Below are 27185 nucleotides of genomic sequence, written 5' to 3' on the forward strand. Positions count from 1 at the left end.
AAGGAAAGGAGTGCTACTTTAAGGCTTCTTCAGTGCAAAGGTTCTCAAACTACCTCAGAGCTTAAGTTTCCATATTCTCATTGGCAAAACAATTTTTCTTGGTGATTGTCATTGAAAGAAAGTAATGCACAATGAACAAGCGTGGCAGCAAACAACTAATCATGCTTTTCTCATTGCAGAACCAAAGGTCGAAAAACTGCAGGACTTCCTAACAAAAATGTTTGAAAACTGGTCTGAAATAAAGCTAGAGAGACCACAGAGCGTTCGCCTGAACAGCATGATGGACTTGTACAAACAGTACTGTGATGTCATAAACAAGGCCTTTGATGCTGGGGATATCGAGAAGGCCCTGACGCCCAGCTAGGGGCATCCTTTATTGAAGAGTTTGCAAGTGTAGCAAGTGTACATTTCCAGCAAGAAGTTAAATGGAATTGTTTGTCAAAATTTTCCAATGAAAGCTAAACATTAACCCAGGTGGGTATTTAAAAGACTGAAATCTCAAAGAAGAAAATTATATGAAGCCCCCAGTGTCAGAAACTTGTTTATATTTTTTTTAAAGGATGTTAAAAGTTGCAGTAACATTTAGGTTATATCAAAGAAAGGGTGAAGATTCTTGTGCAACCATTATTTCAAGAGGCTTCTCTTGTGCTGCATGCTTAATGCTCACCACAAAAATGCTTGTACTGACCCTCACTTCATTGAGAAAGGTCATGGTCCCCCTGGAAAGAATCTGGGCAAGCATGTGTCCAAAACAAAGGGTATACCCTTAAGAGACGGACTGTATAGCAGCTGAAGGAGTCGCAAGAGAGAAGTTCTACGACGACAGTGTATACAACCCATGTTTTAACCTGGTGTTCCTCCCAGGTGACGCCATATTCCCAGGGCAAAATTCATGGTGATTAGTGCATTTTTGTCTGTGGCTGGCAAGGTGCAGCAGGAAGTGCTTGCCAGATTTGTGTTCCCCAGCTGTAACATTTGGAGCAATACTCGGATGCTTCTGGAAAGATGCATGACAGTGTAAATAAAAAGAAAAGTCATAACCTCTCCCACTGCTTTTCTGTGTTTTCCCCCTTTCGCTCACTATTTCCTGACCCAACTTATCCATTATCTTCATTGTTTCTCGATTTCATTTTTCTGTAACTCCTTAGTCTTAAAAATGACTCTTTCAGGACTGGATGTTAGGTGTCTTGTTGGGGATTTCCCATTTTATTTTTTTTTTTTTTTTTTTTTTTTTTTTTTTTTGCTGATTTTCTTTAGTTTCCTTATTTTTATCACCTCTTCTTTCTTTGATATTTTAAATCTTAAGGAAAAGAGCACATTAGCAGGCAACTTTTCGTTTAGAGACCAAGTACAGGGCCTAAAATATTGCAGCAGTACTACCTGTTCCTATTAGAATTTTTTTATTCTGAATGGTATCAATTGACTACCATAAGCTGTAGAATCTACGCTAGTACAACCCTCATGGTATAAAGAAAACTCTGTACTTAATGTTGGATTGATGCCAGTCATGGTAAAGGTAGATTCAAGCTTTTATGTTGGAAAAAAACCTTTTTACTTATGTGTAAACAAATATTCATCTTAACTGTTTCATGAATTCAAGAGTACCTACAGTAAAAAGAAATTAATTTGGCAAGCCCAAAACGATGATGTATTAATATCAGAACTCTTCTCAGTGCTGGTATATTGAAAGTAGTGGGCTTGCAGTCTCTTGATCTGAAAACAGGTTTTTAGTAAATAGTAATTTCTTTTTTATTATTTTTGCTTCATGATAACAGGAGGAAAATTGACCCCAAAAAAATGTATTTATTTTTTATTTCAGGCCTCCCACACAGCAAATTGTTATATAATTTGGCAGTAGTGCTTTTGTATGCACAACTGTTTTTTTATTCATCCATAATCCTGGGTAAAAAGCATAAACATTTTTTGTAATAATCATTGTTGGAAATTTGACTTGTGCATCATCCTGTGAAAGAAAACTATTCCTTCTTGCTTGCTTATATCAGTGATTGGCCTGCTTATTATATCTTACTCGCCAGCTTTTCATTAGAAGACAGGACTAGTGTCATTAAGTTTCCTAAACATCTGATTACTGAATGCATTGAGTCTTATGTAGCCTGTTCTTTTGTTTGTGGTAGATTTAGCAAGCATTTGAACTATTGAAAATAGTACCAGGAATTCACTTTAAATCTGTTGCTAGACATTTAGAAATTTTTAGTCAACATGGACCTTTAGCTGTTGACAACCTGGATCTTTATTGAAGAAGTGTAAAATTTTTAGCAGCTGAACATGTTAAAAACACTAAATATTATAAGCTGTACTTGTTTTGTGCATAATGAATTTACTGACTGAATTGTCTCGGAAAACACTGATTTTGTGCTTAGTGCCTAAGTAAAGTAGTTTTAGTAAGGAGTAAACAGCTACTGTTTCAGCACATGTCTCATCTTAACCTTTAAAAGCCCTATCATAACAGTTGAAATCCAGTTCAAACAAGGGTCATCCGCAAGGTACCACTTATCTCACGTTTTCTTATGTCAGGACATCTGGCTTGCCACAATGGCATCTTTTCCAATTTTATTCATTTAACTGCCTCATAGTTTTTCTCAGTCAGCTTGTGTTACTTGTACTCAGTTGCTTGTGTCTGTCTGAGAGTGCAGGGGGCAGGTACTGTGTGGTTCCCTCTAAGGTTTAACCATCCCATTTCCATGTACTCTATAGCTTGGCATTTTTTCTACAGTGCCCTGTAGTCAAGGACTGTAGGTCTGGAGATTACACTAGAGGTAAATGGCAGGACAAATACTGTAGTCGTAGTCAGCTATTATTCTGGTTCAAGGAGTAGACAGTATGTCTCTGGAGACTGGGTTTTTGTTTGTGGGGTTTTTTTTTTTCTTTGTTAGTAGTTTGGCAACTTTATATGTTCAGATTTATCTGGGGGACTGTGGGTGTATTCCAGAATTCCAGCATCCATTCAAAGATGCAGTGTTTTTTAAATGGGAATAAAGAGTAGTTAGGTTCCACTGCAGTGAATTCAGAGACTGTATTCTTCAAGACTGTGTGCATGCTTAGAGGCATGCATATGTATCGAGTGATGAAAGGAAAGGGAAAGTGCATGATTTTGTGTTCACTAACACAATGTATAACCGGAACATGGCAGGTAAGTGCAAGTAATGTAAAGAAGTAAATGGGAAAAGTGCTCCCCTTGAGATGGGTACATTAAACTTTTGGAGAGGGCTGAGAAACACAGACTATCTCTGTGCCTTTAAGTGTTACTCATGTGACAAGCTTGTGTAGACTGTCCTGCTTATTTCTTCCTCTGTTTTCTTATCTCCAAACATTTAACAAAGGGGCAACCAGAAGGACCTTTGATCTGCATGTGTATCTTGCTTGATACAAATCAATTTGTTACTGTCATCATGCACAAGTAACTGCTTCTGCTATTCTAGAGACCTTTATGTTAGACATAATATCTGTCACTTGCCATTAAACCCATATATCACTCATTTGACTTAAATATTATAGACTGAACAGCCATATTAGCTGAAGACAAATCCTGGCAAGCTGTAAAAGCAGTTTTATCCAGCTTAATGTTCCCATCCACACAGACCAGATGAAGAGAACTCTTTCTTGCTTTGGACTCTTGCAGGTGCATGTAGAGCACATGGGAGTGATGCTGCTTAGCAAGGACGCCAAAGTTTGGCTGTCCATTGCTGTCTACAGCTGTCTCAAAACGCCTGTTTGGCATTAATGTACATAGTGTATAGTTTCACAACTGCAGAACAGATGTATGTGTGGATGCATGTTACCTAAAACTCTAAGCAGACAAAATAGCATAAGCGTTGGTAGCTGCTTGAATGATTGACATTGATGTTCCAAGTTGTTTCTTATAATTCTTTTGCATTCTTTTTTCAAAGGTTTTAACCCTGCAGTCGACTATACATATTTTCTGGGATACAGTGAGTTGTAAGCAAAATGTAAACTAATTTTCAGCAAGAACGGGGATGTTTTGGTGGAGGAAATGTGTCAGCACAAATGTCACCAATGCTATTGATGTGAAATAGTCATCTTGTTTTGTAAATCCTGTGCTCCGCTCAGTGATTGTCACGTAAAGAGGTGTTCGTTAACCTGGAGACTGTGTGCTTTTAGTCGTTTAAGAAGAAAAATTATTTCCTGATGCTTGGGCAGAATGAGTGCAAAGGAATAGCATTCTGTAATTTTACAGTTCAGGGCGTTAGCAGGATTAATCTTTAATTGTTAGCTTACTATTCTAAATATAGTGTTTATTCAATTTAATAATCTCCCACCTTTTAAAAAAATATACCTGAAGGAGTGAGTATTTGTGCATTGATTACTAGATCATCATAAACTTTGTGAAGGAAACATTTTTATGTATTTTCCTCAAAAAGCAAGTATAAAAGTGGATTTTTTTTTTTTAAGCTCAATAGTATAAGTGAATATTTATTTTTGTTTGCTCACTGACAGAATTTAGTGACTTTTTTGGCATAGACACATGGTGTAAGTACACTATGAGCATACTTTTCATGTACCTTTTTATATGCCTCTAAATTATATTTTTGTGTCATTTCTTTTTTTAAAAAAAGGAATTCATACTGCTTTGAATTTTGTTGAATATCTGATTAACGACAGGTTTGTGACTTTAAGAAGTAATCGTTAGAAAAAAATAGTGATTTTTAACAACAAAAATAACATGGTTAGTTTTGAACCACTCGCCCAGACTGCTAATACCAAGCAAATGGGTTACTCCACAGGAAACCCTCATTGTCTGCTCTAAACTTGTTAAAGTACTTTTGTCATTCATTGGTTGTGCAGAATCTCATTACACAACGCTCTGCATATGCAGACTTTAGCTCAGTAACTGCATGAAAAAAGGCTTCTTTGGTAGATTTCTTAATTTTATACTTTTCCATTCTTGTTGTGAAGGCAAAAAGTGGCCATTCTTTCCAATATTGTAAATGAAAAATTGGAAGTTTTTCTGAAAAGTACTGCAAAGGATTTCAAAGTAAAACTCTTGTTTCTCATAGCACATACACTTGAGACAGAAGCCACACTTGTAGATCTAACTTTGCAGTATTCATCCCTTCACTTTTTCCTTTCTCCAGCCCCTTTATGTGTGTAATGACCATTTTTTCTTCCCCCTGTCTTTCAAAACAGAAGTGGTTAAAAATGTATAAATTTCTCTTGTCCAAGGGCATTAGTAGCTTGAAAAAAATATGCATGTTGTTTTCTTCATGTTAACTGGCTTGTTGTCAAACAACATGTGGCACAAATTCTAATTTGATGTACTTTTAGAATTAAATTTATTCGAAGCTAACACCTCAAAAGTAAGTTTTTCTTTTCTCTTGATGTTTCTAGATTATCCTCTTTTATCTAACTGAACTTGTCAGAGCACAGGGACAGAGCTGGTGTAGATTGGGCTTGCTGAAAGGATAATTTTTTTTTTAACATGTTGAATCTCTCTCTTGCACACACATTTATGCGTTGACACAGTGCAGTTGTCTGACTTGTGCTGGTTTGAAGACAATGGAAGTATGTGAAAGTGCTGGAAATGGTCATAAATGATATTATGTTCAGAATTTTTTGTGTTTGTTGTTTGTTTTTCTCATAGTCTCCTCCACCATCTCCTCCCCACGGAGGTTCTCAGGCTTAGGTAAAGGTGCTGAAATGTTCTGCACACCTGGACTGCTTCCATGTGTTAAACTTGCATTAACATGTACAAGTTTCTGTTGTTTTTATTTTGTTTTTTAAGGAAAGTTCATGCTGTTATTTATGTTGCATTTTCAGCTGAACTGGGCTGTAGTGAAAAAGCTCAACGGTTTAAATTAGAGGAAAGTATTGTGCACACAAGAGTGAGAAATGTATGTTGGTTGCTTGCTGCCTTTCATTCAGTGCCTTTATATGAGTGAATTGAAGCAGGCAAAGTGACTGTGACTGTTAGGAATTTAAAGCAAATGGTATTAGGTGTGGTTGGTGTAGTTATCTGTATACTTATGCATTTCCCACCCACCCCAGAAACCACTGACTTCAGATGCATATCAGCAGTTATGAAAATGGTACATGCATTATTATGTCATGTTTGCAAGTTTCATGTTTTGGTATTGCTGAGATTTTAAGACCAAAGGTTTTGGAAGTGAAAGAGAAATTCCTAGAGTAGTAGAAAGCTGTAAGAGATTTAGTTACAAAACTGCATACTTTGTTGGCATTTGCTAGTGTGCTAGAAAAAATTTTGTTTCAAGTGCTGAATGTCTTGTAGGCCAGAGCAAGGCCATTGTACCATCACCACTATCATTGTCTTTATCATCCTGCATGGAAAAAATCGTGCATTCCAAAAGTAGTCTGTCCTGCAATTAATGAAGCTTTAGGGCTGTGATCGTGCATTCATCTGGTAGAGGCAGGATTAGGAAAATGTTTTCATAAACAAGTCCTTGGGAGTTTTTAAAAAAAGAAAAATCTACTGCCTTCTCTTTGGAGTGGGGAGAAGTCCATCTTTATATCTGGATTAAAAAGTACTTAAAGATATTTCCAGAAAATGAAATTTATTTGGGGGATTTTGTATCATAATCATCACTGTCCAGGAATATGTTCACGAGAATAAGAAAGTGGGGAGGTATTGTTGGTCTACGATTTATCATAGCTTTGAAAGTTTGATGTTAACAAATTTGTTTTTAACCATTTTCAAACTTTGGCATTCTTGAGATGCATAGTTTAGGATACGTGTCCTAGTGTGTTGATATGGTTTTGTACATACTAAAGCAGCAGATTGTCCCCCAATCAACTTTCACCTTAGGTGACGTATGGGTGGTACCCAGCGGTCACAGTCTTGCTCTCGCCTAGAAGACTGTTACTGAAGTTGTATTTATACCTTCAACTATGGGCCTGGATACTGTGCTGCGTGTTTTTGCCTGTGATACTGTCTTTCTCTGTATACAGTTCATACAGAGATGTGAAAAACATTGAATAAATTATATTGGTTTAAACGTTCGACTCGCGTAGGAGATATTTGTGTGAGTGAAGGGTGTGTGGTCTCGAGACGAGATGTAAGCCCAGGACAGTACTATCCTCACTTAAGTAGTGATTACCACTGTGCTACCGGGCGAACCCTTCGTTTTTCCGTCTTTTACTTTGTACAGCTAATTAACATATTCAGATTGAATGGGCCAGCAGGGACAACCAATCCAACAGTAAATTACAGTACAGGAATGATGCTTTTTATTTAAAAAATAATCCTTGATGTGGGGTACATGAAATATTTCATTAAAGTGTCTTTAATGTGATATGCATGAAATGTCATTAGCATGTCAACTTTTTGTACTGAACAATCAAAACGGTTGGGTTTCTGATAAAATAGAGAATATACACTTAAAAAATATTTACATTGTAATGAAATGTATCTATTTCATCACGTGATACATTTTAGCAATCCTTCCTGTCTGAAAGGGCATTTTAAAGCTCAAGATTCTAAAGCGAATCATTGTTGGACATGTTATGTAACATCACAACAGGACTGACTGTAGGGTTAATTCAAGTGTGAACTGTTTCGATCTGTTGGCTGGATTCCATTCCGCCGTGCATCACTCTTCTCATCTTGAGCTGCATTGAATAAACGTTACTGAAGTGATGATCACCCTCTTGCAGTTTCATGTGATAACATTTCTTCAGATTGTCAAGATTATTCAATATCTTCCCAGTATTTTCTTGATGTCACCACGGATTTATATAGATGGACTACGAACTAATATCCGTGGACTGCTTGCAGACGATTTTTTTCAGTCATCTACTAGAACGAGGCTAGTTGTTACAAAGCTTCCGGTTTAGCCACCGTGGTTTAGCGAATGACTTATGTTTACCATTTCATAATTACATTTCAGCATGCTTAAACTCAAACTCACATTTTCAATTTGTGATCATTGATGTTCAAAATATATACGTACATAATTTGTCATCTAAAATTATTTGTTAAACATGACTGACTGCAGGACTGGAGTACAATGTCTATGTGCTTAAAAGTTAATCCCAGGCTGTGTCCACTGATAAAATATTGCACGCATTAATAACTCAAAAGTATGATATTTTCAGTAAACTTCACCTCAGATTACCAGCGCGGTATGGTTTCGATAATTTGCTACGTTAATTTCCTGTGAGGATTTCTGTGACTTTGCTACATTTCGTCTTTTCCTGGGCCATTTTATTTACAGGTTATGACTAAAATATCACTTTCAAAGATATGGCATCGTCTTCCATAGCCAGGTTCTCAACGCCGCTCACCATTTCCCCTTTCTGCAGCTTCCTGATGACGTCAGCTAACCCGACTGAGTCATCAGACCCCTGCTCGAGCGTTGACGTCCCGGAGGAAGGTTCGAGTGCCGAGTACATCTCGTAGTCGATGTGATCGAGCTGCAGGTAATCTCCATTTTGTTCCAGCATGGATTCCCATCTCGCTCGGATTCTTGAAAACGTGAGCCGATTGACTGGATCGTTCTCCCAGCATCCTTGCATGATGCTATAGCTGAAGAAAAAAAAAAAAAAGACAGCTCTAGAATATGCAGTAAACCTCCATCCTCTTCAAATAGTTCTAGTGGCATATGCAGTGGAATCGTATCAACTAGCTGGAGACAAGCGGTACTTACATGTCATCACTGCAATGGTCAGGTTTGGGGAGCAGGTCCTGGTTCATGACGCGGGCGATCACTTCATGGACCGCTAGCTTGGGCCATGGGCACGCGCCTGTTCGTGAAAAATACCGACTAATATTAGCACTTCTTGTACACTCCAACACTTGTCACTACATAAAATTCATGCCGGCACTTTCCTTACAGTTCCTTATAGGGCCTCGTTCTAGTAGTTAAACCAGAGAGCGTGTATATCTACGCTCTCTGGTTAAACTGAAAAGTGGGTAAACCGGAAGCTGTCTGCTGTAGAGCCTCGTTCTAGTAGTTAACAGAACTCGTCTGCAAGCAGTCCATTAATACAAGGTCATGTCGAAATTTGTAATCATGGCGTCTTCATGTCAGCTGTCCTCTTATCCGAACCAGATTCTTTGTCAAAGGTTATCTCTGTTTTGCGATGAAGGGAGTTGGAGTTTTACACTTTTCCGGAAAGAAGTTTTATCAGGGAAAGGCTATCTGCCATGTACAGTGTTTTACAAGAACTTCTGACAGATCAAAGCTATTTTACAACAAGCATTGGTCTGAGCAGTTGAAACAATGAGATGTGTAAAATTCTTAAAAGTATTCTTTCACAATTTACTTATCAAATTCACCTCTATTTTAGAAGTTTGGAGATTAATTTTAAGATTGTTTGTGGTGTAAATTCGATAAATTAAACGTTTGGTGGAGAAACACCCCAGGAAACAAAAGCTACAATTAAATCAGTGATGCGGATTACAATGTAGAAATATAGTAAATCGCTGTCATCCTGGATGCCTGCGCTTGACTAGGATGTAGTGCTATATAAATTACCTTTATTGCTGTGACATATTTTTCTTTGTATACTACAAATAAATATACATTTTTTTGTGGTGCACAACAATATATGTTCTCAATACATATCGCTGTGCCCGAGGAGTAGGGGTAAAGTGTTTCTCTCAGTATATATATATACACACACACGTGGTATACGTGTAATTATAATTTAAAAACTCGATAATTTTAATGATTATGACATTTACCAAGAGTGATGATCTCCCAGACCACAACTCCGTAGGACCACACGTCAGACTTAGTAGTGTATGTGTTATGCTTCAGTGCCTCCGGGGCCATCCAACGTATGGGGAGAGCACTCTGAGTTAGAGAAACAAACATCAATAATGCAAGATCAGTCATTAAGACCCGTACTAACGGTTGTTTAGAAGAAAACAAAATGTCAAAGTGCAAGTTTCTGGGTCTTTGTTTTTTATTGTTGAGGGTCGCTATACCAGCAAGCATCCTGGTCGTTTCACCAATCAAGTTATCACATAGGATGAATACATTTGAACGGAATAGTTTGGCCGGATGAAGCGAAGACATGGTGACAGCTACCCACCATAAACATCTGTTAATTTCTAACAGTAGCAGGGGAAGATTTGTGTCTGCTGCTGAAAGGTCTAGTGCGATGAAATGTTTCCTAATGTCCGAGTAAAGCCCAGCGCAAGACACCATCTTCCAAAATGTGGGTGAATATCCCTGACCCCTAACCCACACTTTCCGTTCTCAAGATTCCCATAAATATAACCTCTCACAGAATGAGGTCAACATTGTATATGGATACGTTTGCATTGTCAAGGATACAACAAAGTCAAGAGCTTTTACCATAAGTTAAATAGGCATGTCCCTAACTCCGCCTGGAAACCCCCCGAGGTAACCTGATGGTCCCGAGCCCGGATGAAGGATGGTTGGGCGTGGGGCTAGCAACCCCACCCTGTAAAACAAACATGCTACAGAAAACTGTGCAAATGCAACAAAGCACTTTGCGGCCCCATACTCCTCTGATGGGTGAAAAGGAATAAGAAGAAGAATTAGGCGTGTCCATGGACATTTGTGAGATCACGAATTTGACTGTATGCTGATGATTGTAGACATACGTACATCTCTAGAATGGAAGGAAAGTATTTACACAGATTTTGATAATACTATCTTAATGCTGGGCTCTAAAAGACATTTAAGAGCCGAAAATTGCTCCCTGATAAACTTTTAAATTTCTGTCTCATCAAGATCGAAGTTACGCTTGTTTGCTGCGGTCGGTTCGACTAGGCCTGACTCGTCGTATGGGGTTGGGGACGGACAAGGGAAGCGGTATTCAGACACATAATCGAAGAACTGCATGACTCAAAATAATCATCACAGGAAATAAAGCGATACCAAGGAGGCGAACGGGGATTGGGTGGGGAGAAAATTTCCAGACGAGCGCTCAAGATAATTAGGCGAGTGCTCTCTTCTACACAGGCTTACGTCACGCCCTGCCACTTCCCACAAAGAGCCAAGATGGCAGTATGCAGACGGTCAACTTACATCCGTGTGCAGAGATGTAGTTTTAGCGTCACGCCCACAGTTATTTACTAACAGAGTGTCGGTGACATTGACCTGTGTAAGAACCGGAACAGAGCTGCTGATGGAAATATGTTTTTATAAAATGTGGTTCCGGGTAGCATTAGGGTCAATGGTCGCGACTTACCTTCGATTTCTTTTCATAGACGTTGTCGTCAGTTAGGAATCTGGCCAGTCCGAAGTCGCAGATCTTGCACACGCGGTTCTCATCCACCAGAACATTGCGGGCTGCCAAGTCCCTGTGAACAATCTGCAGCACACAATGTCTTCCTCTCTTTGTATCCAATACACATTCATGCTCAATTCCATTCTTTCTGTATGCATATACCCAATTTATCTGCCACCATCTATCTATTCACATTTATCTCGAAACCTCTTCTATTTATGCTCCTAACCCTCGTCACCAGCGTTACACAATTTTTTTTTTTTTTTTTTTTTGTAAGCATGTCATCGGCAGCAAAGGTATATCTATAGCCTGGGTGTTATTATGATCTCGCAGTATTCTAAACAGTAGGTTGCTAATTTAGGAACAACATCAACTAATCGTGGAAACTTAAAAAAAACAAAACAACAACAACAAATCCGCGCTACCTTGAAAGCAGCAAGGTGCTCCATCCCTTTTGCTACTTGCAATGCTAAGGAAGCTAACTCTTCCCAAGACAATAGAAATATGCTGGGAGTTTCCTCCCCAGATGGCCTCATGGCGTCTTCAGCTGAAAGAGGCCGATCGCTCAGTGGCTTGGAAGGGCCGAGCTTTTTTTGGTCTGGCCTATGTTTCCGCAGGAAGTGGAGCAAGTTTGGACCGTTGACGAACTCTTCTATAAGTAAGGTCGTTCCTAGAAAAGGAAGAAGCACGCGTACATGTAATGACTCACATTAGACTTTTTTCTTTTTCTATTTATTTATGCATTTCTTTATCTGTTCAAGTGACTGGGTTGTTCTCGGTACAAAATACTATTTCCCAAAATCTTTTTTTTTATTTGTTTCGTGTGAGTGCCTGTGTGTGCGTGTGAGAGAGAGAGTAGAAGGGCGATACCCGAGGTGATGGTGGAGCCGAGAAAGGTGACGATGTTCGAGTGTCTGGGAATGTTGCTTAGCAACTCCATCTCCCTAAGCAGGTCCTCACGTTGCGCATCGGTGGCGTCTTCTGCAAAAATGTCACTCATATTATAACGGGGTTGTTTGTTGTTGTTGTTTGTTTTCTTTTGGATTTAAAAAAAACTAATTTTATCTACCCCTCTAGACGCACTCATGTGTACATGTCTGTCTATCTGTCCGTCTCTACAAGTCTGACCAAAGAGCACTGCCAGTATCAAACCTGTCTCTCCTCGAACATTCAAACACCACGGGGATATTCTCTCTCCTCTCTTTCTCACACACACACACACACACAGAGATAACCAGCACAGACACCGTAATAAGCAGACCTTTCCCATATACAAACCGTGTACCTAAGTTAGCTTCCACAAGGCAAGAAAGCACAAGACAAAAATGGTGTCATCCCCTCCCTCAGCCAAATACTCCGCCTTGTTATCAATACAACCCTCTGTTTCTTTAAATCAATCAAGTGAAAGGTGGAATCTAGGGAACCTTTGCACATCTTGATGGCCACGTCCGTCCAGCTGCCCTTGACCACGATGTCCTTGGCTTCGCCTCGGAACACTCGCCCAAAGTTGCCTTCGCCGATAACCTCATGGATTCGAAGGCGAACTGAGAACTGGTTCTGAGCCAGGGGAAAGCTAGTGTAGCGCTGAGGCTGCAGTAGTAGTAGTAATAATAATTTTTTTTTTCACGAATGAGCACTCATAGTATGCAAAAATGCGAAATCTGCCAAGGCGAAAAAAGTGTAGTAAAAGTGAAGCAATAGATGATGATGATGAAGACAATGAGGATGACGACGGTGATAACTTGATTATTCAAAGTATTCGTCCACGCTGAATTCTACATTTTATCTCTTTCTATATGTGTGTATTGCTCACGTGTGCGTCTTTGTGTGTGTTTTAAAAATCCCTAACCCTGATAAATGTTAGAAACGAATGCTACTAATATCAAAATAAAGAGACACTGACTGCCATCGCTAGAAATTAAAGTATATATGTCGGGTCTAATCACGACACTGCACATTATAGCTGTCATGACACGCAACACGGGCACGACACTGTTACTACCCTGGTGATGACCGAGACGTTGACAGTTTTTCCATCTGCTTCGCTGACTCCAGGCCCCTGCATATATATAAAAAAAAATAGACACAATATTTCATCATCCATAAAATGCACGGGGCTTTTATACATCCATTTAAAATTGGGGATAGAGGATATTAAAAAATGATTCTCACAGAAAATAGTTTTTCCTTATGTCAAACAGCGGTAACGTGGTAACAATTGCAATCATTTTCAACTAAAGGAGTCAGCGGTTAGTAAACTACACTCTCGCCGTCTGAGAAACTTGTCTCCCTTACGTACCCTGACTCTAGCCCACCACTTGTTAGAGGATTTTTATAGACTTGCCTCTAAAGTAAGTACACAAGTGTACAATCTACACATAAAGCAGTTTGAGTTATTAGTGTCATATTCTATGTGTCACTGACATCATTATCGTCATTCGTGTGCCTGGTATATCACAAAATGTCCCACGCTAGGAGGTAAACCTAAAGGATATCTCCTAAACTTTTTAAAATGTCGTTTGAAAGAGTGAGATGTTAAAGGCAACACTTTTCTTGGGGCTATCGGTGTGGGGAGGGTGGTGCCCACCTCCTCTCCCTCTCGCTGCATTTCTCTCCTTAGCTCTCCATTTCCGTCATGGAGCTTTTTTTCATAGTTGTCGACGTCGTAGCAGTAGTTTTCCTTGTCTTAGTCGTTGTTGTAACTACAGTCGTTATCGTAATATTCGTCTACAAAGCATTAGAAGTTAATCGGATTGCATAGTTATATTATTAGAAATATAAGAATTGGTCCCAACAGCATTATCAGTAGAAGTAGCATAGAAATTGTCTGAAATAGATATGTGTGCTTTCACGGTGAAAGGAGACTAATTTTAGTACCATTTATTCTAATGTAAGGGAATATCATGATGGACTGGGCGATGCTCTCTATGTACATGGGTTGTTTTTTTTCAGGGCGGTAACTTAGGATTTCACGGTTGCATACCCTTGAGGTCGAGTGAGTGTTCCTCTTTCGTCGCAGTCGCCTTAGTCTACGGCGCCTAAGTAAGATGCATACAACGATGAGAAAAGCAGTGAAGGAGCCAATACCGATAAATATGAACAATCCATGGCCATTACCTGTAGATGGAAGACAGAAGCAAGTTGAACAAACTACAAACATATATATTATGCATGCAGACGCAATTAAGACAAAAAAATAAAGTGCACCTGCGTCAAATATATACACATACAGGTGAACACACACGTGTACTCTATGCAATTATACCATAGATATAAAGAGAGAGAGAATTAATATTACATACACATACCTAAATAGATATTCAGAAAGAACATGCACATATATTCCCAGATAATTTGACATTCGCAGCGACATATACTGTATTAGAAAGCATTAAGTAAGTGCATATTTTACCTATTATTTCTTTCTGTTTTTTCTTTCTGTATCTCTCTCACACACACGCAGGTGTATGCATAATTAAGTAAGTATAACTTATAAGGAAGACAAGAGACACCACAAAAATAGAACATACTCAAAAGTGTTCCAAGAAAAGACTGGCATCCCGATCTGCTGTCACGTGATTAGTTTAAATAATTGATTGGAAATGACTGCCTGTTTCACATCTTCAAATCTGTCCTTTACATTTAATGATTCGTGTGTCAAACTATGAAAATCCAACAATCGATATTACACTTGTATGTTTGTGATTGTGCTTTTCTCATGATGATGAGATCTTATGGTGCTTTCCTTGCGAGTTATCTTTCATTATCGCCCTTGCCATCGGAACCAAGCAGAGTTGACCTTAAACAGCAGCCTCTGTGTTCGATTTTGTCATTTCGCTCTCGTTTTGTGTGGACCAGTGTTATCAGTGTAATCAGAAGCATCTTCCACAGCATCAGTTTTTCTTGCTAGATTATCGTTACTTCTGCAATGAAAGGTTCTCAAGCAAATTCTTTGGTAAGTCACTTTATTTCCTTCGAAGTTGTATGCAAACGTTTGTATAGCCTCAGTGTGATAGTTCTTTAGCATGTGTTTTCAGATTATTTTTATCAAAGCTGCAATATTTCAGCTCTAGTTGTTAAGTTTTCACATTATTTTAAAACACGAAAGTGTCAGTACAACTTTTTAAGTGCTTTTAGATATCTTATTATCAATATCTGTTGTATGTAATTTGATTATTTTTTAGCAGATTGACAATGACTAACTTTATTAGTCCCAATGGGTAATTTTAGCATTGGAAACGTGCTCAGTTGCTATGTACAAGTTCTGCTTTAAAAAATGGTTACAGGTGAAAAATAATCAAGATACTGTAATATGTAGATCACAGATCAGACACACATGGTTATCTCAAAAGAATGCATTATTATTTCTCGACCATGCACAAAGAAAAATAACAAAATGGTGCAGTATGCATCTACATCATTCATTTAATAGTTAAATATATTTTGATTTAAATACTATAAATTTATCACTTTCAAATCTTTGAAGCCTATTTTGATATTCCATTAAATTTTGCATTATCCTTCTGTACATAATATGCTGATTATACAGCATAGCATCATGTTCATATACTTACTCAAATGTAAAGCAAAAACTAATGCATATGCATCTGAAGAAACAGAATGATGGGCAATGAAGACGTTAAACTACAAAAAAAACAGTAAATAATCAGAGGTAACTGCAAAATAATATATACACACAGTAAAAAGTAAAAAACAATTCTGTATATGCATACACATACAAACACATGCATACAATAACATACATCATTAATAGAATTTTTCCTTCGTTGGGATGCTCTCAGCTTAGGGTATAAGTAATAAACTAATCACACCTCACACACTCATGCTTACTACACTCACACACAACCTGTTAGTCACCAAATACAATGTGATTTTGCCATGGCATGGTGCCTTCCTAATGCACATAATTTTTTACCTCCTCACACACAAGTCTGGCATCAGTCAAAGACCTGTTGACTGGTTAATGGGTTGTAGCTGATGTGCATTCTGATGCCAGTCTCCCTCAATTACACTTTGTGTTTCAGTTTCTTCCCTGTCAATGAAACAGAGTGGAACAAACTCTTGGTCTACTTTAGATGGCAAGAAGTTATGTTTCTATACATGCAAGTGTGATCGTTGTTCCGGGCTATGGGCCACTGGTTTCTGTAGAGCACCAAAGCGTGCCACCAGAATGCCAAACACGTTTTCTACAATTCTTTGAGCTCTTGACAATTTATAATCTCCTCCTCAGCATTTTGCAGGTTCTGAATGACCCTTCTGAATGGGAATGGTTTTAGCAGATATCATTTAAGGGGAAATGCATCATCCCCTACAATATTGGAATATTGAGAGTGTTCTCAAAAGCAGCAGCTAGTGTACTGTCTCTAAAAACACCAGCATCACCTGCCCTGCCATTTACTCCCACTTCAAAATACAGAAATCTGTATTTCACATCTACAACTGCCAGAAAAATGATGCTGTGGAATTGTAAACAATTGAAATGTGTTGACCCTCCAGAGGGCCGAATGGCAACGTGCTTGCCATCTATGGCTTCAGTGCAGTTTGGCAGTTTCCATGCTGTGCAAATTCTTGTGAAATTTGTTGCCATTCTGCCTCAGTACTTGGAACCTGCAACAACAAAACATCCCATTTTAGAAATATAATATACATGCACATGTATCTATAGCATATTTGCATGTACAAAGCATATACAAGATTTATCGAAATTTATTTCATAAATATTTTATCTAATTTTTGCAGAGTTTTGCATCGACAAACTCCTTGCAATCCTCAGAAGAACTCCTTGTTCCAAAAGAGGAGACAGGAGTTATGAGAGTTCTCTTCAATTCTGTGGGGGCCAGCTCAGGAGAAACAGCTGAAGCAACTGCTGCCCCAACCTCACCCAGTGTGTACGAGCAAACACCACCACCAAAGGCACCAGACTATGCAAGAAAGAAGAGGAAGGTAGAGAAATTAGACACCACCAAGCCAGCTTCACGGGCTGTGGAGCTTCTAGAACAACTGCATACGTCCAGGGAGAAGTTCATGGAGAAAGCAATGGCGGAGCCAAGACAGGCTACCCCGAATGAGTTGTTTTATCAAATGGTAGCTCGTACAACGGAAAACTTTCCTGACGACATTCGAGATCAAATGCAATTGGATGTACATATAATGATGCATGAGATTAGAGTGAAATTACAGAATACCACTTTATTAGAAAAATAAACATCAAGTATCCCAACTTGTCTTCAGCCATTATGTATTGTTCCGCAACATACCAGCATGAGTCATTTATAATGGAAACTCATTTTTGTGTTTATTTACTGATAACTTGGAATTGAATAATATAATACTGATTGTCTACTTAGCCTGATGTCTGTGTCAAAGAGACACACACACAGAGTCCTTGCCAAGCTACTCGGATGTTACCTGTAGCAAACTGAGACTCTATTTTGGACTTGTGCTTCACCTTGACCCAACGGATAGCATCATGGACCTCTCTATGTAACAATTTTCTGTCGTGGGCAGAACCCATGAAAAACGTTTCTTTTTGTTAAGCACTGCTTTTAGGCCCTTCGTCACCCAAGGTTTGTTGTTAGGATAAACATAAACTGCTTTGATGGACTGGTGCAATCTACACTTTTTTACTCCTAATAACTTTTACTCCCAACTGTGTGTTAAATGTCTGTATGAGTATGTATGTCTGCCCTTGTGAACGAAGACAAATTTCTGTCCTGGGCCTCCTCGACAGACAATAAAGTCTGTTTTGATTTGATTACACATTTATCAACAAATGTGACTGACAATGAGGTTCCAATATAATAACATCGCAATCATTCATCGACCCTAATGATGTACATCCATATTTTCTAAGCTTTATCAGCAGTGTACCTTTAAAAAATCCACTAGAAGAATCCTGTACAATGCAGCAAATGTATCCATCACAATTTTGTGGATTGTGTTTCCTGGAATCCGAAAAAGGAAAGCTAGGTCTGCAATTGAATTGCCTGAAAAAAAAATCAGATCTTGTCTGTTCCTCTGTTATGCATTCACAAAAGTGTGATCCCACATAACATCCTGGCAGTTAAAACTGAACAGTTGGCAATAACAAATTATATAGCAACTACTATAAACAATCAATAGTGATGAATTCTGCACTTTTGTTTCTTTATGATTTTATTCACTGAAGCATTTTGCCAAATTAAAATCCTATATCGATCAATCAAGATCACCACCACCAAGACAAGTTGTAAAAACAATGCACTAAAGTGGTATAATAAATGTGAATATTCACAGCAACTGCTATATTTGCCACCCCACCATTTCCCCTTTAAGCTTATCCTTTCTCCTCTTATATTTTCATCTCTTTGAACTGTTACTGCTATATCTGAGATAAGCATTTAGTTTTCCACACTTTCTACCCTCCTGTACATAACTTTTAACTAAACATTCTCGTCACCAACCCAAGCAGCAAAAAAAAAAAAAAACAACAAATGCATACCTGAACCAAAGTAACGCAGGGTCACTGCCAGTCTTTCTTCTGCTTTTATACACTGTTTCATGACCGTGTCTTGTCGGCGTATTGCAGGCTCGATTAAATGAAGCAGATCATAAAATGTGGCAGACGACATTCGCAAAAAGCGTCTGCACTCCCGTGAATCTTCCGACGATATTTCTTTAAGCAGACACGAATATGCTCCTAATCGTTTCCTTCGAGCTACCCACTCTCTCACCCACATCTTTTTTTCTTTCTTTTTCTCTCTCTCCTCTTCATGTAAAATAACTATAGTCGCCACAGTTGCTTCGATAGGCGACTTTGCTGGGATGTCAACACTCAATCTGTCGTGAAGAAGGCTCAACAACTCCTCTTCCTCCTACGGAAGCTGAGGTCTTTCTCTGTCTCCCCCCAATTTCTTCAGCTTTTTTACAGATCACATATAGAGCGTGCTGTCCTTCTCGTTCATCTGTTTCTATAATAGTTTATCGGTCAAGGACAAGAGCAGCCTACATCGTGTGGTATCCACCTGCTCCAAAGTCGTTGGATCCACCCAGAGTTCTCTTCAGGATCTGTATAACAGGAGGACTCTACTGAAAGTGTCTGCCATCCTTCGTGATAACAGGCATGCTCTGTCGGGTGAACTTGTCCAGCTCCCATCAGGTCGCCGATATAGTATGCCTGCATGCAGGACAAACCGACTGCGGCTGTCTTTTGTTGCTTCAGCCGTCAGACTTTTGAATGGATTATGAATGTGATGTGCATGCAACCATGTATGACTTTAATCGAGCTGGTATGAATGACTGCAACACGAATGCCTGTGGGTTTAATATATATAATCGAGCTGCAACTGAATTGCCCTCTAGTAAGGTGACCAGACATCCCGCATTTGGCGGGACAGTCCCGCTTTTGACCTCGTGTCCCGCCTGAATATCGGGCGGAACGCCCAATGTCCCGCTTTCTGGCTTTCTGGAAAGTTTATCAAATGTCCCGGTTGTCTTTAAAAATCACTTTTTTCGGCGTTTTTTGACGGTGACGACACCATCATCGGCACATGTCCCGCTTTCGCCCCCGAAACGTCTGGTCACCTTACCTCTAGGGATTAATAAAGTATTATCTTATCTTATCTTATCTTATCTTCGAAAAGCTAGTATATCGTCTTCGATGTTGCCTGCCATATTGTTAACTTCCCACAATGCACTGTGCGGATGACGTCAGTTCGCAAACACTTGTGTGTGTGTGTGTGGGGGGGGGGGGGGAATTGGTGTTTTGCCCCGTGCCAGTAACTAAGGCTATATTACGGCAAGCAGCCAGCCCTGTAAACAGATGCCACGTGCAGAGAAAGATCAGCGTGCCCGAGACGAGAAATGAACTCAGGGCAGCCAACCTTCACTGTATTGGTGACAGGCGCTAACAGCGCTAACCGTTGCGCCACCGGACCGCTATCAAGACACTTGTGTGGCCTTGCTACGTGACAATAGGACGATAATGCTAAGCTGCCTTGTATGCAAGTTTTTTCTTTTTTCAAGAACATTGCCACGTGAGAATAGGCCTTAACATCGCAAGTAAACATTCATTCGCAAGCACGATAAGAGCACGGACGTGTATATGTGGATTGCTGTCTGTCTGCCGAGACCAACGCGAAGTTCTCCGCTGTTAGTCTCGGCGAGCCTAAACAAAGAATGTGACTCAACCGGAAGCTTTGTAGTCTCATGCCTTGTTTTAGAAAAAAAAAATCGTCTGCCAGTAGTCGAGTAATACAAGTTCGTGGTAAGAGGCTTTGTCTTTAAGATCAATACAGGTGTATGGAAGAGAGGAGAAAAATTCGAATTAAAATATTATGGTGGGATTTAGGGTCATCTTACCATTGCCGGGTTCGTTGCTCTGCGAGAGAAACCACGTGAGGTTGATGCACTGGCTTCTAGAAGGTGAGTACGCAAAGCACTGAACTGCTTTGTGGGGCTTGTCAGTACAGTCGACAGTCAGATTGTTTGTATCTGGAGACAGAGATGAATAATAAAGCTGCTTCTCTGAGAGTTTTTACAACATAAAGTGAGTTGTATTTTCAAATAACCTTTTTCCTGTTTGGTCTGAAATTTCCTGGATGTGAGAATTAGGCGATGAAATATGTTCAGGCTTAGAGACTGGTTAATGTTAAAGTCAAACCGTTTGACAGACACAAACATCACACTGTAAATTTTAATATTAATACTAAAATATCAGAAAAACTTTTATTTTTGAGTAGCTGGTTTTGGGAGAGACAAGGAACTACTAAGAGGGATAAACTTGTTTTAAATCACTGAGATGTACTCAGTGCAACACATTATTTCCCAGATTCTGAGTGATGAATGGTTCCTGCGGTATCGAGATACAAGCTCACAAACATCATCACGTATGAAAGGCCAACCCATTATTTTTTGTTAATGTCCTTGGAATCACCTAATTAGCATTATGGTCAAAGTTTCACCACTGACTGTAGCTTTGACAACGCAACATTATCCAGGTGTACTCTTAATGTCAGGGTATTTGACTTCTTTGTGGGCTTGTGTCTCTAAAGCGGAGGCAGGTTATCTGTCATTTTGGAAAAAAAATATCTCTTATATTGTGCACAGCTAAGTCATCTGAAAAAATTGTTTTGTGATAGACTCTAATCAGTAAGTTTTATGGTCCATTGCCTGTGACAGTACTGTAATGGAACTAGCTGTAATTGTAGTGACGAAAAAGACGAAGGAGAAGGAAGACGAGAAAAACGAAGGAGACGCGGCGAAAAACGACAAGTACCTGAGGAATTCAAATCGAGCTCTGCGTCCACAAACCACTCCACGTACCCCGGGCTTGGGTAGGTCTCACACGACAGTGTCACGTTTTCACATTTCTGTATTTCAATATCCGAACCATTCTTGTTTTTCCAGGACAACTTTTCTGGCAAAGAAAAGATAAACATAGGGTGATGACGTCAAGGAGAGGAAAAAAAAGGGAAGATGTGATGCAACTTGTTCTTAGATGATGACGATGATGATGATGATGACGGGGAACATTAGACAATCCAAAGAATTCAACTTCCACAGCCCAGATGCTAACCAGCACTCCACATAATACATGAACAATTTCAGAGCGATTTTGTGAGTTGATGGCCACACCTACCTTCCACGGTGACACTATAGTTCTTTGAAGTGTTATTACAGTCGCAGCGGACACTGAAGTTGTTTACAGTTAGGTTTGAAAAGATCACATGTTGACTGAAAGGGTCTTTGAAGCTTTGCGAAGCACCTGTTGACGGGATGACGGACCAAGAAGTGTTGGTCTGACTGGCGCTGAACGCTCTTCCACAGGAAGTGGTGCTGTAGGTAGAACGACTGTACCAGTCACCATAGTACATAACAGCTTACACATCTTTGTGCATCACACTTCACAAATGACTGTGTGTTACAGTTTACGGATTCTTGTACATTTTAAATGTTTGTGCGTTAGATATGACAGCTCTCTGAGGATTACAGTTTACATATGGTTGTGCGATACATTACAATTTACAAGATGTTTGTGCAATATTGTTTACAGATCTTTGTGCCTTGTAGCATGCATATATTTGTGCATTATAATTTACCAATGCTTGTACATTATAATTCACAGACGATCGACCATTGCAGTTTAGAATCGTTTGGGTGTTCCAAATGCAAACTCAACCACTCTGTTCAATTTAGGATTAATTACTTGCATTTTACTTGCAGGTATATCATGCCACCTGATTGGGCAGTTGCTCTCTTTCTCTCTTTCCTCTCTGTTTTTTCAGTCTACCTATATTTCTTCGCCTCTTTCTCTTATCCCATTTCTGTCACTCACTTTTGCATCGCCTCCACATATGCATGCGTACATTTTTTAAAAATCATATCTGATACAAAATTTTATGTAAAACACCACTTGTTACAGGTGACTAGAGCAACAACAAATCTTCATAAAGCGATAAAAACCATCAAGACATGTCGTGTCGATACGATATCCCGATGCTTAAAAAAAGGCCTTGATGACTACTATGAAAGAAAAGACAGAAAGTAAGAACGAAGATATCTGTATAAAAAAAAAATTAAAAAAAAAGACTTGAAAACAGAAGAGTTCTTACATGTTGAGGCACACGCATTCTAGTTCGAAGGAGGTGCCAGCGACTGTTGTCACAGTCTGTGTCTCACTTGAGTACACCAGTCTGACAGCACTCGTCATGCCGTCCGCACTCACATCTGCAAGTTGGTAAGACGAATGATAAGAAAAAGAAGAATAAAAAAAAGAGATTATAAAAGAGAGAAACAAAAAGAGTAAATATATAAATAGGAAAAGAAAGAAAAACAAATATTAATGGCAATGACAACATCAGCATGTGTGTGGCTTACACATGCACAAACAAGTAAGCACATTGCATTGCATGCATGAACGCACGAGTGTGTTTATTCCATTTTTGTATATAGAGGCAACGAACGAACGCACAGTCACACACATAAAGATACATGAAAGGCAGAGAAGGAGGGAAAAGTGGATTAGACTCTGAATTCTAATAAGAATAATAATAATAATGTGAGATTTTATAGCGCGGTATGCCAGCCAAAGTCAGGCTTTCCGTGCATTACAAACAAAAACACAAGACAGACACAATTCCTGCGGCTCTGTAAAGTTGGTGGAAATGTCAGTTCGTTGTTCTGCCAGATAATATTCATAGACCAAGAGGTCAATGAGACAGATCGTCAGTCATTGGACCGGAGCAGAATAAAGCAATAATCCAACACGTCGATCAAATCATCAGTAGATGCTGTTGAATATTTACCTAAAGGAACAGAAACAGGAGAAATTCTGTGCACTCGCCACAGATTACATCCGGGCAACGTCAGCATACATGCATAGGTGTGGTTTTTCATATGTCCTGCAAGTCCAAATAGGTGAAGACGACCTGTCGAGGCAAGAAAAAAAATACTTCATTTCATGTCTGGGATTTATGCCCCACCTTCTCCTAACCCATTTTTTACAATCATTATTACTAAATGTAAATGTTTTCTAAGATTTTGTTAATTTCTCGAATTTCCCATCAAGATAACAAAAGGATTAGTTGTTCAGTTGCGCGTGTGAGTCCTCCAGGTCCGAAGTTAGGGAGCGAAGGTAAGAAGGGATAACATGAGAAAATTAAGAGCTATCTTTTTGTCTACGTATTTATAAAGCTGTGGCCAGACCCTGCGCGTGTTGTTTTACTACTAACCCTATGGCAAAATAACATAAACCAATGTGCCGAAGGTCTTGATACTGCTTCGCAACAAGGAAGACATGGCGGCAACAGTTAAAGTTTGAGTAACAACAACAATTTTTTTCTGAAAAGGAATAATGAAAATGTGGTGTATTTGTATTTGAGATAAGAGTTCATGCACAGACCGGGGGTCAAATTCGTGACAGAACATCACGTTTGGCCTTGTAGATGCTTAACAAATGGCTCTAGGCTCCTGGTCCTCCCATTGGCTGAAGCCTTACAACATAAGCTTATTTATGTGCAATTCTGGTATCTGTATTGTTGACCTCTTTCTATTCATGGTCATGTTTGGAGACCTTTATCTCTAAAACAGCAGTGGGGAAGGGGTATTCATGGCATTATCATGCTGTGCTGAGCTCCCCCTAGTCAATAGACACAAAGTTTACCACTGTAGTAGACCTTTAAATCTTGTTATATATGTGAGCAGCCGCAGTAACAACAAACAATAGAATTGTAGGTCAGTCCCTTTTTTTGCAAAACAGTGTTACTGTGATTTACCCCAAGCAGTAAAATTATTGCTTATCCAAAACAATATCACTGTAGCTTATCCAAAACAGTATCACTGTGGCTTACTCAAAACAGTATCACTGTGGCTTACTCAAAACAGTATCACTGTGGCTTACCCAACACATCTGCATAAGACCTATTGTCGCAGGGTTTCCTGAAAGACACAGAATCCAAGCCGGTTGTCGAAGTCATTCCTCCGTTATTCAAAGGTGTCGACTGCATAGTATGTGGTTCGTCCTTGTCCCATCTCTGAAGCGGGAAGAGGTTTGTGCAGGAGTTGGTGGCCATCATCCCATATAGGGTTTCAGGGTCTTCTGTAAGGTTGTACCAAGCGAAGGTGACCCTGGGGGGCAGGCCGGGCGCGTGCTCGGGGGAGCAGTTCAACGTCACGTTGTCGACGGAGGAGTTGAGCTGGAAGACGATGGGCTGGCGGTTGTCCTGAAGGAGATCTGTTACATCATTGCGTCAGACGATTATCGGCGGCGACAGCACATCGTTTGTGAGTTTGCCTGTCTGTATATAGATGTGTGCTAGTGTTTGTGCGTTTGCTTAGAAGTTCATGTGTTTATCTACATTTTATTTATCGTTTTCGTCATGATAATTGTAGTGGCGAAGATGATTCACCTGTTGTTGCTACCTCTATACCCCTACTCACAACAAAATTGTTTCCACTCACAGTAAACTTCAACCGTGACGCTCTGGGAGACGACTGTTCCACTCGGTAATCAGTCACGCATGCGTAAGTCCCCCGCCTCGGTAGCATTGGATGCTTTGGGAATCCATCTTGGATCCAACTCGTTTGCTGCCGTTGACTTCCCATCGAGATCTGAGAAACATCCGTGACCTTTGACCCTGGATTTATAGCGATTGAATTGCTAATATGTGTGCGTGCTTGTGTGCGTGTGTGTGATGAGCAGGACAACAGCTCCATTAGAAGCCAGTCATCTTTTCTGTAAAGGGAAGATGGTCATTTGCGGTAGACGGACATTTTTCTATATCCTGGATAATACTAGACAAAACGGCTTGAAATTTGCATGAATTGTCTTAATGACCGCCATTGAAAGGCACCTCTAGCTACAACTGTGAACAGTACACAAAACCTTGGACCATCCGCCAGCCTCCTACCCTAACACAGAATGCCAGAAACATAGGGATCCCATAGAGAGAATATGGGATCCATACTTTCACCATGGGACCCATGTGTCTACAGCATTCTGTATTGTTAGGGTAGGAGGTTGGCGGGTAGTCTCTTACCCCGCCACGCTTCTTGTCTGTGAAATAACTCTAAGGTCTCATTACCGCTGATGCAGGATTTCCTCCCCACCTGTCAGGTGCAAGACTCACCCTTTGTCCCAGGGCTCGCAAGTGAGGTTAACGCTGAGCTCGTAACTCGAATTGTCCACCTTTACGATGACAAGGCTGTCGTGCTTGATGGTGGGGATCCGGAAGTTGAGTGCGCAGGTGAGTGGAACTGAACAGAATGCATGACACAGATCACAAAAGAGCCACTGGAAAATAATAGAAATCATACTCTTCAGAATACTACTAAAACAGGAGACAAAGCTATCTTAAAACATAGGTACTCCATAAAACAGCCCCTGGAAGACAGAAGAAGGTATCTTTAACATAGCTACTTCGCAAAACAGCCACTGGAAGGGTACAGATATAAATACTCTTAAAAACAGTCATCCAGAGAGAGATATTTATCGAAATATCTATCCGAAGTAATAAGGAAAAAACATAAATAAACAAATAAACCTACCGGCGACAGCTGTCACGACAAGGACAAGAAGAGTGTTGTCCTCAGTGGTTCCTCCCATGGCAAAGAGTACATTTACAGACCGTTCGTACTGACCACCCGTCACCTAGAATCCGAGACTCGTATAAATTACCGCGCTTCAGCCAGAGGCGGGCTTCGACCTCACTGACCACCAGCGTTGAACGGTCTGTTGCCATGGTGTTTGTCGACTAGCAACCAAAACAGAACACGCCCATGCACAGACTGGGACTGGAAGAGAAGAGGGAGACTTTTTTTTTTTTTTTTTTTTTTGGTCAAAACTGAAAAAACAAATTCGTGTGCGCGAGATTATTCTGTCATTTTTATTTCTTGCTGTTTGAGTTTGTTTCCATAGAATAATCTGCTTGCAACAGTAAAATATTGACGGGGAGACGGGAAATGAATACAGCTATTGAAAGGGTTAGTAATCCACCGATCTCATTAAAAGAATGAGTCAGTGGAAATGGGGTGAAGGGTGGAACAAAAAAGAAGATGGCAAGTTATGATTATTCCTTTTTATATTGAAGGCTATCACAAACGAAGCATGCGTCCACAGGAACAGAATCATGGATCAGTGTATATGGTTGCATGTTCGCAAAGACATATGTGAAAGATTTCAAGTATTATTATTTTGTGTGATAGGGTTCTGCAACTAATGGTTTCCTGTGGTTTTCACACACATCTTTTACAAACTTGATCATTATTTCGAAGACATTTTAGAGGCAAAACCTTCAATCTCCAGGTTCGGTAGTTATGAAGACAGAGTAGTCGTTGCCATGGGACTCGTCTTGTTTTCAAAGTTACAAAAATCACCAGATCCCGCAGATATTGTTTTACCCCTGAAGCAGTAGTTATAAAGTGGTGACAAAGGTCAATAGGGCAAAGAATCATGAAGTAGTGTCTACAAGGTTTGGTCACAGCTTTAT

At 39.7% G+C, this 27185-nt stretch overlaps 3 protein-coding genes across 4 annotated transcripts in view; 2 read left to right on the plus strand and 1 right to left on the minus strand.

Moving 5' to 3' along the window:
* The window catches only part of LOC112567973 (ubiquitin carboxyl-terminal hydrolase 25-like), a 28203-nt gene extending 21210 nt beyond the window's left edge, over positions 1-6993 (plus strand). For both annotated transcript variants that reach the window (XM_025244929.1, XM_025244927.1), the window contains one exon: positions 180-6993. In XM_025244929.1, the coding sequence (XP_025100714.1) occupies positions 180-364 (185 nt within the window). In that variant the 3' untranslated portion in view covers positions 365-6993. The remainder of the gene's footprint in view (positions 1-179) is intronic.
* On the minus strand, positions 2876-25252 carry LOC112567974 (fibroblast growth factor receptor 2-like). Its single transcript, XM_025244930.1, has 16 exons — positions 25159-25252; positions 24599-24931; positions 23505-23627; positions 22812-22926; positions 21839-22035; positions 21476-21616; positions 20560-20691; positions 14183-14316; positions 13202-13258; positions 12624-12789; positions 12070-12180; positions 11625-11869; positions 11161-11283; positions 9680-9791; positions 8640-8736; positions 2876-8518 (listed from the first exon to the last, which is right to left on the minus strand). Exons 2-16 carry the CDS (start codon positions 24771-24773, stop codon positions 8215-8217), a joined length of 2232 nt encoding a protein of 743 aa, XP_025100715.1. The 5' UTR covers positions 24774-24931; positions 25159-25252; the 3' UTR covers positions 2876-8214.
* On the plus strand, positions 14855-17440 carry LOC112567975. Its single transcript, XM_025244931.1, has 2 exons — positions 14855-15154; positions 16960-17440. Exons 1-2 carry the CDS (start codon positions 15128-15130, stop codon positions 17422-17424), a joined length of 492 nt encoding a protein of 163 aa, XP_025100716.1. The 5' UTR covers positions 14855-15127; the 3' UTR covers positions 17425-17440.
* Positions 25253-27185: the final 1933 nt, after the last annotated feature.

Source organism: Pomacea canaliculata, linkage group LG7, assembly GCF_003073045.1.
Source record: "Pomacea canaliculata isolate SZHN2017 linkage group LG7, ASM307304v1, whole genome shotgun sequence".
Classification (NCBI taxonomy): domain Eukaryota; kingdom Metazoa; phylum Mollusca; class Gastropoda; order Architaenioglossa; family Ampullariidae; genus Pomacea; species Pomacea canaliculata.

Coding starts and splice junctions, on each gene's coding strand:
- LOC112567975 (XM_025244931.1), top strand. CDS start 15,128: ATGAAAGGTTCTCAAGCAAATTCTTTG. Junction 15,155..16,959: donor GTTCTCAAGCAAATTCTTTG/GTAAGTCACTTT, acceptor TAATTTTTGCAG/AGTTTTGCATCGACAAACTC.
- LOC112567974 (XM_025244930.1), bottom strand. CDS start 24,773: ATGATGGCCACCAACTCCTGCACAAACCTCTTCCCGCTTCAGAGATGG. Junction 9,792..11,160: donor TCTATGAAAAGAAATCGAAG/GTAAGTCGCGAC, acceptor TCTCTAACTCAG/AGTGCTCTCCCCATACGTTG. Junction 8,737..9,679: donor CTGGGAGATCATCACTCTTG/GTAAATGTCATA, acceptor TTTCACGAACAG/GCGCGTGCCCATGGCCCAAG.